The sequence below is a fragment of the Orycteropus afer genome, unplaced genomic scaffold, assembly GCF_000298275.1.
Source record: "Orycteropus afer afer isolate SDZICR_OR568_19922 unplaced genomic scaffold, OryAfe1.0 scaffold00119, whole genome shotgun sequence".
In the NCBI taxonomy this organism is placed as follows: Eukaryota; Metazoa; Chordata; class Mammalia; order Tubulidentata; family Orycteropodidae; genus Orycteropus; species Orycteropus afer.
This window is the reverse complement of record NW_006921706.1, coordinates 8050941-8067898: the sequence shown is the minus strand read 5'-3', so window position 1 is coordinate 8067898 and position 16958 is coordinate 8050941. Positions and strand designations below refer to the sequence as shown.

The window sequence follows — 16958 nt, the reverse complement described above, 5'->3', positions numbered from 1 at the left end:
TCTCTTACAGTTTAGGAGGCTAGAAGTCCAAATTCAGACTGCTGGCTCTAGGCACTGAGTGAAGGTCCCTGGACCTTGGGCTTCAGCTCTGCCTCTCGTTCCAGGCCCACTGGAGCTGGAGGCTTCTGACTCATGCAGCTGCTGGCTGCAGAGGATGATGAACCCGAGGTTGGCAGGTAAAATGGCACAATTCCAAAATCAGTAGGTAGCACGGTAGGTTACTTGTTCAAAACCAGGAACTGGAGATGAAGACTTGGCCAGATGCAGGATTCAAATATGCTAAAAAACTAGATACCTTTCTCAAAGCTTCTCTTTCTATACTTGAAGAAGATCATACTGAAGGCAACTACTAAGTTTTTCACAGCAGATTCCGCCATGAGATGATTACAGTCATATCATAGCGAATAACTACATCCAAGTGCCGAGTCACTCAAAACCATAGCCCAGCTAAGTTGATGGACAGCCTTCCTATCATAACATCCTTTATCAGATATGTAATTTGCAAGTATTTTCCCCCAGCCTGTGGCTTGGTCAGGTGAATTCTTCATCCCCCATCTGTATTGAGGTAGCTCTCAATATAGATACCTGTGTTTGAGAAATAGGAGGCATTCTGGGTTGAGTCTCAGCTCAGCCAAGAAAGAGTAATGCTACTAGCTAATAATAGATTTTTAAGAATAAATTTAGTTATTATTTTCTTCATGAATGCTTGTTGTGGACAATTTAAAAAACACTGAAAATGATAAAGGAAATGAAAGTGGAATGTTCTTCAGGAACTCTAGACAGAAAAAGCATGACTGCACTTATCCAGTACTGGGCTAAGGGCAGTGGCACTATTACCGGCCCTTCCACTTTGGGGATGGGGCTCTTAAATTACTCTTAGGTTTGCTAAGGATTGCCTCAAAAATATGGTGGGTGGAGATTGCAGTTTGTTTAACTTTACTATATTTGGCCTAAGCACTTAATTGTTTATAAAATATAAAATAAGTGACTATCCTGAACATAGTGTTGTGAACTAAGTAAATGTCTTGAACACATAGAGGTGAGCAAGGCTTGGCAAAGTAGGGATTGACAAAGGCAGAAACGGAATTCCATTAGTCCCTTGGTATCCTTAGGGGCTTGGTTTCAGGATACCCCCCTCTCCCGTACCAAAATCCCTGGATACTCAAGTCCCTAATATACAGTGATATATGGTATTTGCATATAACTTACCTACATCCTCTTGCATACTTTAAATCATCTCTAGATTACTTATAATACTTAATACAATGTAAATGTTACGTAAATAGCCCTTTATGCACCCTCTTAGCATTTGAGGGATTGCTCTGACCACTTAATTTCTTTTCTTTCTCCCTGAATATTTTCTATCTGTGGTTGTTTGAGTCCTCAGATGTGGAACCTGAGGGTATGGAGGGCCAACTGCAGTCAAATTTGTGCTTTGAGAAATATAAAATAATGTGTAACACGTGTCATAATAGGTGTTTAGGGCCTCTGTCTCTGATGATTTGTTGATGATTTGTTGCATTCAGTTTTGGTGCTCAAAGAACTTGGTTTATAATGCCAACTCTGCTTTGACAAGTCACATCATTTGAAAAGCGTTCTTTTGGTGCTGAAAAACTTGGTTTAAAATCCCAGCTCTGCTGTATGCTGGTCATGTAAATTGGACTAATACTTAACCTGGGGGTTAATACCCTTCTCAGATCTGTAGCTGAGGACACATTGACCTATACAAATTCCAGTCTAATTCTCAGTATCTAGAAGACTTTTGCTCACATTAAATCTTTACCTACCCTCCCTGCCTGATTTTGTAGAAAGCACTGTTGGAACATGTGAAAACTAAATTTGGACAGTTGCTGGAACCGGATTCTTCCTTTCTTTGCTTTTCTTGCATTTCCTTATCTAAAGGATTGTTCTCATATGTAAGGAGCTCTAGTGGTACAGTGGTTAAAGCATTTGGCTGGTAAGCCCAACGTCAACCATTCTAACCCATTAGCTGCTCCGTGGGAGAAATAAGAGGCAGTCAGCTTCCATGAAGATTTGCACCCTTGGAGACCCAGTGGGACAGTTCTATTCTATCCTGTAAGGTCACTGTGAGTTGGAATAGACTTGATGGGTTCTCAAGTGTAATGTTTCCTTGCAAGTTCACTTCAACATTCTTCTCACCTCTTTTCTAGGAGTTGCTGCCCTGCCTGAATGTACAGTGAGAGGTGTGTGTGTGTTGGGTGGCACAGGGCACAATAATTCACCAACATAAAGATTGGCACTGATGGAAATTTAAGGTTGGCTACCATTTTATAGTGTATACAGTCCTTGAGTGTCTGAGTGAGGCCACTGACAGTAGAGGATGTTTGAAATGTTGTCTTCTTTTTTTTTCTCCTTTTTTCAGGTGACCTCAGTTTTTTTAGGCTTAGACTAATGATGGCATGACAAGAATCCTAGAGGGGTTTTTAGAAAATGTCTTGCCTCAAACCAGTGTTTGATTTATAGTTAGTAGATATCTTTCCACCCACTAGCCACTCATTGGGAGGAAGATTTGGGCAATCTACTTCCTTAGTGATATTGCCTCAGAAACCCAAAGAGGGGTCACTATGAGTCGGATCCGATTCAATGGCAGTGAGTTTAGTTTTCCTCTTTTAAGATATCTTTCCAGTTTATAAATTTCTCAATTTTAGTTTTACATATAGTGATTTCTTGTGTTGCTTTTTAAATCTTCAGAAATTGAGAAGTTGTATTGTTGACTCAGAGCACAGAGCACACATGATTTTAAATCTTTTCATTGAGAATTTGTCTTCTGACACTTACAGAAGGCTCATGTTTTTGAGTTTGGTAACAGAGTTCCTGGGAGCTCTGGTAGCGTAGTGCCTAAGGCACTTGACTGCTAACCAGAAGGCTGGCGGTTCAAACCCACCAGCCACTCCTCGGAAGGGAGATGGGGCAATCTACTTCCTCAGTGATACTGCCTCAGAAACCGAAGGAGGGGTCGCTATGAGTCGGGTCCAACTTGACGGCATATAACAACAACAAAACAGAATTCCTAAGAGTTGTTGTTAATTGTTGTTGAGTCAGTATGACTCCTGGTGACCCCATATGTGCATAGTAGAACTGTACCCTGTAGGATTTTCAAGGCTTTAACCTTTTGGAAGCAGTTTGCCAGGTCTCACTTCTGACGTGCCTCTGGGTGGGCTTGAACTGCCAGCCTTTTGGTTAGTAGTCCAGCACTCATTTGTGCCACCCCGTGATTTCATTTTGTTTGACATTTTTACTAAAAAAAGAGATTGTTACGATTCCATCTGAATTTGACATTATGTTGTGTTTCTCTTTCAGATATAAACAGCAGCAGCAGCAGTAGCAACACAGCAATGTTTCACTTCTTCAGAAAGCCTCCAGAATCTAAAAAGCCCCCGACTCCAGAGAGAGAAGCAGATGGATTTGTACTGCTAGGTGAGTCTTTTTAACAAACAAAATCACAATACATGAGTTCTTTTTCTTTTAAAAAATTACTTGACAATTATATGATTAAATCATTTTCTACTTCAGAATTGATTTTATGAATATAATTAGAAAAAGAAAAATCTATAAAGAACATTGTTATAAAGTCAGGCTCTTCTGTTTTTTTTTTTTTTTTTTTTTTTTTAAATTGTGATTTGGGTGAAAGTTTACAGAGCAAATTCATTTTCTATACAATAGTTGATCCACATTTGGTTTCATGACATTCTTGCAATCCCTACAGTGTAACAGCTCTCTTCCCATTTCTTCCCTGTGCTTACCTTTTCCTAGGATTATCCTTTCCTGTGCATCCTTCCCCGTGATCTATCTCCCTGTGTAAATACTGCCCTTCTGATTCCCCATGGTTGATCATTCTGGATTGCACCTACTGCTGTGAATGTTCACCTCATATACCTGTCTGTCTGTCTGGAAGCCACAGGAGTGAGTTCAATTCCAGGCCCGAAGGGTGACTAGGGGCCATAGTCTTGGGGTTTCATCAGTCTCTAGCAGACCAGTAAAGTCAGATTCTTCTTATATCTTGGTTTGGCTGTATACTCCAAATTAGATTTGTGGAAGCACCCTGCTTTTTTCAAGTAATAAACTAATGATTCTTTTTAAACTGTGAACAGACAAAATGAAGAATTCTTGACATGTTCAAGTTCTGTTTTATAAATAGCACAAATTTTGCTTCTTAAGGTAACATCTGAAATCAAATTAGACATGTAGTTGGTTAATGAAGTATGCTTTTAAATCTAAATGTCTTAAATAATGTCTCCTAAATGTTTGACTAGTTTATTGTCCATCATGAAATTAAACAAACAAACAAAAAAAACCAAACTCACTGCCATTGAGTCATTTCTGACTCATAATGACCCCTCCTTGGGTTTCCGAGGCATTACCTCTACGGAAATAGATTGCCCGGTCTTCCTTCTGAGGAGTGGCTGGTGGGTTTGAACCACTGGCATTCTGGTTAGCAGTCAAATGCCTTGGGCTCTATGCCAGCAGAGCTCCCACTATCCCACCAGAGCTCCCATCGTGAAATTAATATCTGTTAATTATAAAAAAAAAAATTAGTGATTTATGAAGATTTTTTAAAAACAAAAACAAAAACAAAATACAGTCTTCTTCCCAAGGGGAATTCTGAAAAATAAAATTTCTTCCATGTCACTGTATTTTTTCCCTGAGGAAGAGATTGGCAAACTTTATTTAGTTCATCCCCGAAGTGAGGAGAAGCTAAAGCCCAGTGTTACCCTTTCCTACTCTGGACCTCCTCCCTGTGCAATCCCTTCTCTTCCTCTGAGAGAATTTGAGGTAACTGATTTGTTCTCTCGAGTGTTTCCCTGGTTCCTGCCTTTCCAGATAATTGTTTCCTACCTCTTACTTTTTCTCAGCCAGTCAGTCTGAGGTCCCCCTGCATCGTTAAATGCTCTGTGTGCCTTGGGAAGTAGGTGATGGCTCATTTGGGATTTAAGGGAGATCATGAATTTAGTTACTCTTTCTTACCTCTCAGAGCCAGGGCTCACTCAGTTCCTCTGATTGCCATATATTTACAACTGTGGTTTGGTGGGTCTCTGATTTTCAGCTCTTCTTTGTAGGATGTGGTCTCTTAAAGTCATTAGGGGTTTTACCTCTTTGGCCTTCTTCCATTTCTCCAGGAGACCAAAATAGAGTTTTTCTCACAGCTAACCTTTATTATAGAATGTCCCATCTTTTCCACACCCATGTTCTGGCAGTCCTGTGTGTTTCTGAATTTGCCTCATAAGGCCTAGGACACAGGCAGCAGTAGGGTGGTAAGAATTTTCTTTCTGACCTGGTTCCTCACACAGTCTGTGACCAGGAGTTGCAGATTTTTTGGGATAAGGTGGGGTGCTGTGGAGCTGAGTACTTCTCTGACCCTTCTTACTATGTCAGGAATTTTTACTTTTGTTGCCACTTCAGAACTGGCTTTACCAGCCCCAAATTTTGTTTCTTGAGGGCCACTAGTATTGCTTGCCTCCTACCTCCTGAATTAGCCTTGCTGACAGAAGTGCCTCAGGTCTTTTCAAGTTTCTGTTTCCTTAGGAGATTGTACTACAAATTCTTCTCTCAGAAATTATTGCAATAAAGCCTGGGCTTCCAAACTTTTTTTATACATTCTTTATTTTAAAACATCTCTGTTTTCTTAACACATATGCACAGGGCTTACTGTTCTTCTACTGTTCCATGTTCAGAAATGGATGTTCTTCTTCTTGTTAGAAGATAGCCATTAAATTTTGTGAACACAAATAATTTTTAATGCTGTGTCTTGAAACTTTTTATATATCTTCTTCACCTCTCTACTCAATGAGCTGCCATGTGCAGCATTTCAGAGACAGGTTTTAACCACAAAAGAAATGGCTACGGTGCTGCTCCTTCTAAGATCTCCTCTAATTTCTGGTAGCACGTAGCCTTGGCAAGAGGTTCTAGTGCCTATCTCATGGGTCATCCAGTAGGAGCACAGTTTCTTGGGCATTCTGACTCTGGAGGTAAAGCTTATCAGTGAACCTCCATTTTCCCTTCCAGGAAAGACTCTAGTTTAAGAAGTGGTGTTTAAGCTAGTCTTAGAAGATGCACAAACTTCCAAACTTGTCATTTCATTTGGGAGTTTCCAGGACTTAATTATTCTAATACGCTCTCATCCACAGCTGCTCCATCTAATATATCTAAGCCCTGATGGTGTATTTTCCCAAAGGCTGGCCTGTTGTTTTTTGAAGTGTTCCCAGGACCATTCTGCACTGAGTGGAGTAGGTGCTATCTCCTGGACCCTGTGTCCAGCCGTTGGGCAGTCATGGTGAGGAATCCCTTCCTTTGTATTCCAGGATGGTGGTTTAATATGAAGTGCACCTGGTGCTACACCCGTGTGCAAATGATCTAAGACAGACCCCCCCAAATGACTGTTGAGGCCTCTTTGTCTCTTAGCTCCTCCTTCTGCTGATGCTTGTTCTGTTTAGTCCCATTTCTCTTCAGGTACAAAGCTCCACCCTTTTCACCATTTTTCATGAAAAAGCCACGCATACCTAGTATTCTATGCTTAGTAACTTGGCTGAAGCGTTGATGACATTAGTCAGCATTATTTTCTGGCTCTCCTTTCCTCTCTATTTTTTTGTCACACCTTTCTCCCATTTTCGTAAGAAGGACCTTCAAGGAACCGCAGTAAAGTGTGGATAAGAGTGCTATCTCTGGAGCCAGATAGCTTAGGTTTGCTTCCTGGCTCCATAGCCTACTAACTTTTTCACCATGGGCAAGTTACTTAGCCTCCCTTGCTGTCAGTCAGCTCACTTAAAAAATGAGGCTGATTAGAACCTCTGACTGAGGTGGTAGTATTATGTCCCCATTTATGGACAAGGACTTTTCTGAGTTCCCTCAGCTAGCAGGTAGCTAATCGGGAATTAGCCTGGGCAGCTTGACTTTCACAGCCTATCCTCTTAACCATGAAGCTGTCCATCTTTTTCTTTTTTTTAAATGTCACATCAGTTTTAATTCTAAGACATTAGTGCTATTTTTTTGGAAGGAAGGTTGAGCAATCTACTTTCATAGTGATACCGCCTCGGAAACTCAAGGAGGGGTCGCTATGAGTCGGGTCCGACTTGAGGGCACATAACAACAACAACAGTGCTGTTTTAGGGTCTTTTTTATTTTTTCTAATTTAAATTGTGTTCCTTATCGTTTAAAAGTGTTATGTGATAAAAGAGTTGGTTATTATATTCTTAAAAAACCATGGGGATACCCCAAACTTTTCGCTGTTTACTAGAATAAATAAAAATACTGCTGAAAATGGCAAGTTCCTTGATGAAGTTGAAACTGAAAGATGGTATACATTGATTAGTAAACAATGCTTAAACAGTTGAGGACTTAACTGAATTGACCAAGAAAGGGCCTGACGTTAAGAATATAGTTAATTTGTCTTTAGAAATAGGATTTTTTTCTTTAATTGATTTAAGAGGTCTTTTTAAATTTGATTTTACTGGTACATATATATATAAAACTCAAAAACTAACTGCCATCGATCCAACTCAGAGCAACCCCTCCTTGGGTTTCTAAGGCAGTATTACTATGGAAGTAGATTGCTCAACCTTCCTTCCAAGGAGTGGCTGGGGGGTTAGAACTGGCAGCCTTCTGGTTAGCAGTCAAATGCCTTAGGCACTACGCCACCAGAGCTACACATATGCTAACCTCCCCCCCAAATATATATATATATATATATATATATATATATATACTTTGGTCCCAGAATTTATGTATATTTACTTTAAGGAGCTCTAGTGGCATAGTGGGTAAAGCATTTGGCTGTTAACCAGAATGTCAGTGGTTCATACCCACCAGCTGCTCTGTGGGAGGAAGATGAGGCAATCTATTTCTATAAAGATTTACAGAGTTGGAAACCCAGTGGGGATCTCTATGAGTTGGAATCGACTTGATGGTAGTGCATTTTTTTTTTTAATAGCTACTTATGTTCCATTTGAAAAATATCAAATAGGTCAAATTAGAGGTATGGAACAATTTTAATGCTTTTATTAACGTGGCCTCATACTTGCCTTATGTGTTTTGGTTAGCATAGCTCTCACATAATTTTCTTTTTGTCCTCATATACAATAGGTACATTAAAGATAAGGAAGTATATATAATTTTGTTTTTAAATTTGTGTTTACCTGGTAGTGTAATGGTTAAGTGTGCAGCAGCTAAACAAAAGGTTGGCTGAATCTACCAGCTCTAAAACCTGACAATCTGCTCCCATGAATATTTACAGCCTAGGCAACCCTATTTTGCAGTTCTACTCTTTCATATAGGGTTGCTGTGAATTAGAATAGACTCAACTGTACACAGCAACAACAATGTTGATTTCTTACTGATAGAACTAAATAAAGGTTTAGAAGCATGATTTTATTTGTAGCAACAATTTCTTATCAATATGGATTCTACAGAATTTGTTAGATTATACCTTATGTGGCCTCTATAACTTATTTTATAAAGGTCAGAGTTAATTATGTTTTTCACAGTATAAATTATCTATTATTTTTCCATTTGAGAATACCTGTTCCCTAAGGCAGCCTTTCTATTCAACACAAATAGGTTAGGTCAGAATTATTAGGTGGTGTGGCTGAGTTGATGAAGTGAGCATACCAGTACTTGGACTTCAGGGTCCAGGCGAGAGCCTAGGCACTTTTGCTGACAGTAGGAATATTTGGACTATTTGTATAGTTAGCTGACATTTGGATGGAAAGCCTTTCCCTTTTAAGGTTTCCAAAGCTTTTAGCCATTGTGACATGTAGACTGTGCTGAAGAACAAGTTTTTTTTTTTTTTTTTAAAAAGACCTACTAGAAAAATATCCTTTCCCTTGTAACCAGTTCCTATTCATATAAGAAGGTAATGGCTATTCCTTCATTCAGTAATAAAGTTGAAGTAATCCTCCAGGGTACTCATTTTATACAAAAACAAATTGCAGTTTTCTTTTGCATCACTGGGTGGCGATTTTTCTTAGTCTTACTTCGTGTGCTACTACTGTTTTAAAACCCAGCAAGCATGGTACTATTTGTAATTACTACAGTTTTGTTCTGTTATGACATGTTTAATTGCACTTTTAAGACATTATCCTTAAGTTAATTACAAATTTACTAGTATAGTGTGCAACCTCATAGTTACTTTAAATTAGGGAAAAGGACCTCTATTGCCTACATGTTGGCTTATAATTCCTTCCAAAACTAAGTGAAAGGCATGAATTAGCTTATTATTTTATAGCAGGATAAAGGGAAAATAAGAACAACGAAGAAAAGACCTTAAGATATAGAATGAAAGGAATAATTTACATTACTCTTACTCCGTGTTCACTAACATTGTTGACTAGATATTAAATAAAAGTTTGGAGTTGACAGAATAGAATTGGGCAAGCACTGTTAAGAGACTAAAGGAATTGGGTTACAGTACAACTAAACTTCATTATGTTTTTCAGATTATGCAGGTGCTGCTTAAAGTAGGGCACAATAACGTCTTGTTTTCACTAAGTTAATTGTTTCATAGAACACATTTAATTTAGAATCAGAGTTTAGTAATTCACAGCACCTTGGATTTCATCTTCTAACTATTGATGTTGATATATTCAATCTACTCACCTTCTGTTTTCTAGTGTAAGTGATTAATCAAATTTTGCAAAGTAGTGGATTATTGTAAAGATTGTCTTCTACTAAATCCTGCATTCTGGGAATCAAACCATATATAAACACTTCAGTTAAACTCTTTTATTTTTATATGGAACTTTTAGGTAATCTTTTCATCTCTGTATTCTTTACTTAAGAGTGGAAACTTAGCTGTGTACAATAAAAATTCACATCCTAAGGAATGAGCAACAGTAAGTTACTTTGATTCTGCCTCAGTTTGAAGGCTTTAATTAAAACAATAATGATAAGAACCAAGTAAGTCTTCAGTGTGAGTGTCCTATTTACACTTCATTCCTATGACAGAAGTGTACGAAGTCTTTTAAAAAATAGAGTACTTATGCATTAAAAAATCAGTTTACCCTATTGATGTCTTTTTACTGATGTAGTGTGAAATGTATTAAAAGAGTGGAACACAAGATTTCAAAGAATGGCTCAAGAAGAGCAAGTAAAGTACTATAATGAAATGTACAAAGACCTAGAATTAGAAAAGTGAAAGAGAAGAACACATTCAGCATTTCTTAAGCTGAAGGAATTGAAGAAAACATTCAAGCCTGCAATATAAGGACTCTGGGCAAAATATTGTATAGTACAGGAAGCATCAAACGAAGATGGAAGGAATAACACAGAGTCACTGTACCAAAAAGAATTGGTTAACGTTCAGCCATTTCAGGAAGTAGCATATGATCAAGAAGAGTTATTGACGAGAGAAATCCAAGCTGCACTGAAGGTACTGGTGAAAAAAAAGGCTATAGGAATTGACAGAATACTGATTGAACAAACGGATGCAATTCTGGAAGTGTTCATTTGTCTCTGCCAAGAAATTTGGAAGATAGCTACCTGGCCAACCGACTGGAAGATATCCATATTTGTGCTCATTCCAAAGAAAGGTGAGCCAACAGAATGCAAATTTATTGAATAATATAATTTATATCACTGTTGTGGTTACCTAGTGCCACTCTGACAGGAAATATACCACAAATGGGTTGGTCTTAACAAACGAGTTTATTCTTACAATTTGGAGGCTTTAAGTCCAGGTTCAAAGTGCCAAGCTCTAGGGTCTGGATGAAAGCCCCTCAACCTTGGGGTTCAGCTCCGCCTCCTGCTCCCAGCCCACTGGAGCTAGAGGCATTTCTTCACTCAGACAGCTGCTGGCTGCTGAGGCTGGAAGCCCTAAGGTTGACAAGTAAAAAGGCACAGTCCTGATGTTACCAATCCACACGGCAGGCCATTAACTTAAGTCCACTGTAAGTCCCAAGGTCGGCAGAGCATAGCAGGCTGCTGAGCAACGACACGGCTACATGCAGGGTCCAAGCGTGCCATAGGCTAGAGACCATTCCCAAGCCTTCTCCTTATATATAGGAAGCAGACCACATCCCAAAGGCAGCTACTCAGCTGCTTGTGGTAGATCCCACCATGAAGTTGATTGCCAGTCTCATCATGGGGAATAACTACCACCAGCTGCCCAGCCACTCAACTAGGCCCAGCCAAATTGACACACAAACATAACCACCACAATCACACACAAGTAAAATATTGCTGAGGAAAATTAAAAAAACAGGCAGCTATACATTGACATGGAACTGCCAGAAATTAAAGCTGGATTCAGAAAACATAGAATGAGGGATATCATTGCTGATGTCAGATGGGTCTTGGCTGAAAGCAGGAGTACCAGAAAGATGTTGTTTACTGGTGTTTTGTTGACTATGCAAAATCATTTGACTGTGTGGATCATAACAAGTTATGGATAACATTGTGAAGAATGGGAATTCCAGAACACTTAATTGTGTGCTCATGCAGAACTTGTACATAGATCAAGAGACAGTCTTTGGAACAGAACAAGGGAATACTGCATGGTTTAAAATCAGGAAAGTTATGCAAGAGTGTTGTATTCTTTCACTGTATTTATTCAGTCTGTATGCTGAGAGCATATAATCTCAGCTTCAGAGAAGCTGGTCTATATGAAGAAGAAAGCGACATCAGGATTGGAGGAAGACTCGTTAGCAACCTGCGATATGCAGACGATACAGCATTGCTTGCTGAAAGTGAAGATAATTTGAAGCACTTACTGCTGAAGATCAAAGACTACAACCCGCAGTATGGATTATGTCTCAACATAAACCAAACCAAACCCAACTCACTGCTGTCAAGTCGATTCGACTCATAGTGACCCCTCCTTGGGTTTCTGAGGTGGTATCTCTATGGAGGTAGATTGCCCAGTCTTCCTTCCGAGGAGTGGCTGACGGCTTTGAACTGCCAGCCTTCTGGTTAGCAGTCGGATGCCTTAGGCACTACGCCACCAGAGTGAAGTTGTCAGGGATTTCCTTTTACTTGGATCCACATAGGAGCCTGGTGACGCAGTGGTTCAGTGCTTGGCTGCTAAATGAAATGTCAGCTATTCAAACCCACCAGCTGCTCTGTGGGAGAAAGATGTGACAGTGTGCTTCTGTACAGATTTATAGCCTTGGAAACCCTATGTGGTCACAATGAGTTGGAAATGACTTGATGGCACCTAACAACAGTTTTGAGATCCAGAAAACTTCAAATCACATTTAATTTACTTAGCAATTCTTTGAGCTTTTACTCTTGACCTTGTAAATTTAAAGCATGTGTGCCAGGAGTTTTCAGCTGGTTTCTTTATATTCTGACACTATCTGAATTACAAATGAGTTTTGTTTCTAAATCTGCTGTGCTGGAGGCACTCACTCCAGCTATGCCAAGAGATTTGGAAGACAGCTACCTGGTCAACTGACTGGAAGAGATCCATATTTGTACCCATTCCAAAGAAAGGTGATCCCACAGAATGTGGAAATTATCAAATAATATCACTGATATCACATGCAAGTAAAATCTTACTGAAGATAATTCAAAAACAGTTGCAGCAGTATATTGACAGAGAACTTCCAGAAATGCAAGCTGGATTCAGAAGGGGATATGGTGTGAGGGATATCATAGCTGATGTCAGATGGATCTTGGCTCAAAGCAAAGAATACCAGAAAGATGTTTACTTGTGTTTTATTGACTATGCAAAGACATTCAATTGTGTGGATCATAACAAATTATGGATAGCATTGAGAAGAATGGGAATTCCAGAAGACTTCATCGTACTTGCGAGGAACCTGTACATAGACCAGGAGGCTGTCATTCGAACAGAACAAGGGGATAACTTCATGGCTTAAAATCAGGAAGGGAGTGCGTCAGAGTTGTATCCTTTCACCATACTTTATTCAGTCTGTATGCTGAGCAAATAATCTGAGAAGCTGGACTACATAAAGAAGAATGTGGCATCAGGATTGGAGGAAGGCTTATTAACAACCTGCAATATGCAGATGACACTGCCTTGCTTGGTGAAAGTGAGGATGACTTGAAACACTTACTGATGAAGATTGAAGATTATAGTCTACAGTATGGATTACACCTCAATATAAAGAAAACAAAAATCCTCACAACTGGACAAATAAGCAGCATCAGGATGGATGGAAAAAAGATTGTAGTTGTCAAAGACTTCCTATTACTTGCTTCTACAATCAACGCCTGTAGAAGCAGCAGTCAAGAAATCAGAAGACGTATTGCGTTGGGCAAATTTGCTGCAAAAGACCTCTTTTAAGTGCTGAAGAGCAAAGATACCTCCTTGAAGACTAAGATGCTTCTAACCCAAGCCATGGTATTTTCAATCGCCTCATATGCATGTGAGAGCTGGACAGTGAATAAGGAGGATCGAAGAAGAGTTGATGCTTTTGAGTTGTGGTGTTGGCAAAGAATGCTGAAAGTACCATTGACTGCTGAAAGAACTAACAAATCTATCCTGGAGGAAGTGCAGCTGGAATGCTTCTTGGAAGCGAGGATAGCCAGACTTTGTCTCACCTACTTTGGTCATGTTGTCAGAAAGGATCATTCTCTGGAGAAGGATGTCATGCTTGGTAAAGTGGAGGGTCAACGAAAGAGGGGAAGGCCCTCAGCAAGATGGATTAACATGGTGGGTGTAGGGATGGGCTCAGGTATAGTAGGGATCATGAGGCTGGCACAGGACCAGGCAGTGATTCGTTCTGTTGTCTATAAGGTCACTATGAGTCAGAGACAACTTGATGGCCTAGCAACAAAAACAACAAAGCCTTTAAGTTGAATTTGTATGTAAATCTGAACAGTTAAGTACGATTTGTATCTAAGATTAGTCAGTTACTGAAATGTTTATCTTAGTATATAGTGTACCTTTCTATGGATAAAATAATTAAGGAAATATTTCTAATTCCACTAAAATACTGTTAACATAATAATATGGTAGTAATAACAATGTTTTGATGCTCATTGCAAAGTAGCACCTGTTTGTTATTACTAACCATTGTATGCACCTTGATTTTTTTTTTTTAAATAATTTTAATCATACAGAAGTCAGATGTTTGTAACCTGAACTCTGCCTCCAGCTGATAATTTTCTTATAAGAAATTTGGAGTTGTATGTTTAATGGATAGAATTAACAGAATTTCTGCATTCATTGGTAGCTAAATCTGGTTCACTCATTAATGTAGCAGTACTTAAGATGACAGTGTTCAGGTAAGATGGTCCTTGTGTGGCATGTACCACTGTCCTTTATCTCCTTCGATATGTGGACTGAGAAGGAGTCACATGGTGTAGGGGAGAGGTGTGAAGGGGCAGAGTCTGAGCTCTCTGTTTCACACCTTTAGTTGTGACCTTGATTAATGTGGGGCTCAGTGGACCAAATTGACTTATATGTAAATTAGAGATTTTGTCTCCTTAACCCTTTATGCATTCGGGGAAACTGAAAAAATACTAGTGCATAGGTTCCATCTCTAGTTTCTGATTAAACTGTCCTGAGGTTTGGCCCAGGCATTTTTATTTTTATTTCCCAATGTTTCCACATGATTCTAATGTACATCCAAGAATGAGAACTACTGCAGCTCACTATAATTAATAGTTGTACACCATTCTTCAGATGTTACTTTTAAAAGTTTACAAGTGTTAGACTGTCAAAGATTTTACCTGGAGTTGATCTAAATGTACTGTGGGTAAAGACAAAAAGAGGCATAGGCTACTTTAATTCACATTTGTATAATTTATTTCACAAAATTCTTCCCAGTTGTTCCCCTGATTTTAAAAACACTTAGGATTCCAAATAGATTACTTTTAGAAACAAATTTCATTTCTGAGACTTTTGAAGCCCTCTACTTTTTATAAACGTAATGTTTTCAGAAAGTGTGCTTACCCAGAAATTTGTGGTTTTATCGTTTGCTTTTTATTTATTTGTTTATGGCTTAACTAAAGTAGAATAGAAACTATAACTGTATTTTTATGAGGGTTTCTTCATTATGGGATGTGGATATGATGACTTGGTAGAGTTCTAGCCACCATTTTAGGCTGTGAGCACAAGGGCACATTGTGAGCATAGCAGAAGAATAAGCTGAGAAGAGCCTGGGCTCTTGAAAACTGTGGAGCTGACATACTAGCTCTTTAATGCTTTTCTTTGAACTTTCTTTTGGCAGGACAGGGTAAACTATCATTCTGTTTAAGCCACTACTTTGTCGCTTTCAGATAAGTCAACTGTATCTAATATCTAATATAGATATTGAACTATATCTAGTATCTATTATATCTATTATCTATTCGGTATCTAATAGAGATACTGAACTGGAAGTCATTCATTTCCTTGCTGTGTGATTTTGAGTTAAGATGAGTCATTTATCATTTCAGCCTGTTTTCCTCACATGTGAAATGTTAATAATATCCTGGTTTTCTCAGTACATTGAGGAGATGAAGCAAGGGGGCCCTATACACAGACTTTGTCATTAACAAAAGTGAGTGCAAAGAAGTTTTAATTCGCTTGCTAATCTTGATAAGTTTGGCAGAGGCCTTATGAAGTAAGTATCCTGAGACAGCTTATAAGTTCAACTGGAAAGAATGTCATCATTAATGATATATGCTACAGCAAGGAAATGGGGACGTACCCTATCAGTGCCACCATTAGGCCACCCCTGATCCAAGGCTGGAAGGCCACTGCATACTTATGCCATCAGCTCTCCAGAAAGTCTGTTACATCAATAACAAAATCCATTGCCATTGAGTTGATTCCAGCCCATAGCTACCCTATAGGACAGGGAAGAACTGCCCCTCAAGGTTTCGAAGGCTGAAATCTTTTTAGAAACAGACTGTTGCATCTTTCCCCCACAGAGCTGCTGGTGGGTTTGAACCACCAACCCTTTGGTAGTGGCCCAGCACTTAAGCACTGCACCACCTGGGCTTCATGGAAAGTCCATTAGCATCCACTAAGCCAAAGTGTTTAACTTGTGCCTTAACTGTTGTTGTTGTTATGTGCCATTGAGTTGGACCCAACTCATAGCGACCCCTCCTTGAGTTTCCGAGGCAGTATCACTATGGAAGTAGATTGCCCCATCTTCCTTCCGAGGAGTGGCTGGTGGGTTTGAACCTCCAGCCTTTTGGTTAGCAGTCAAGTGCCTTAGGCACTATGCTACCAGATCTCCCTGTGCCTTAACTAGCAGAACATAACTAAAGAATTGAGCATTGCTGTCATACCCTGTTTATCAATTAAATTAGAAGCTGATTCATTTCCTACAACTGGTATTTCTGCCAAAAACGGTATATGCATTTATGACATCATATATATGCGCCGTCATATTCTTAATGATAAGTATTCAGTATATTATACTAAAGCCTTGCATTATAGTGCCAGTGACTTAAAGACATCATTGTTTTGAAATTTTTCAGTATTCTAAGTCAAATAGCTCAGCTCTTAACTTATGGAGCAACTTATTTTTATTTCTGGCACCCATCATTTCCTGATGCACCAGCTGAAAATATGCTTGGCAGCAGCAAAGGAAAACTACAGCCCTTAAAATAGTTTGTTGATGGATTGCTTGAAGGAATTGATAACCCTGATAACCAGGAATTGTCCCTTTTGCTATCCCTATGTCAGGAGTTCTCAGTGCCTGATGAGTTTAGGGGGCTAGGTAGAGTGAGTGGTTTGTAAGCTTCCTGAAATTCTATGGAAAATTTTCCCTATACATTTTTCTGGATTGAAGGGTCTCACCATTTAATTAGATTCTTAAAGGTCTGTGACCCTAAAAAGATTAAGAACTACTTTTCTAGATGGTGCATTGGTTTACTGGCCACTTGGGCTGTGGTATCTTAGGGTTTTTAAATTTTTTTTTAATTTTTTTATTAGGATTTGGGTGAAGATTAACAGAGTAAATTCACTTTTCATACAGCAGTTCACATATACTTTGTCTCATGACATTGACCAAAATTTACAATGCAGCAGCTCCCCTCCCACTTCC

At 39.1% G+C, this 16958-nt stretch overlaps 1 protein-coding gene across 1 annotated transcript in view; it reads left to right on the top strand.

Moving 5' to 3' along the window:
- Nucleotides 1-3356: 3356 nt before the first annotated feature.
- Nucleotides 3357-16958, top strand: part of UMAD1 (UBAP1-MVB12-associated (UMA) domain containing 1) — a 260040-nt gene continuing 246438 nt past the window's right edge. The window contains exon 1 of the mRNA XM_042781430.1: nucleotides 3357-3438. Coding sequence (XP_042637364.1) covers nucleotides 3357-3438 — 82 coding nt within the window. The remainder of the gene's footprint in view (nucleotides 3439-16958) is intronic.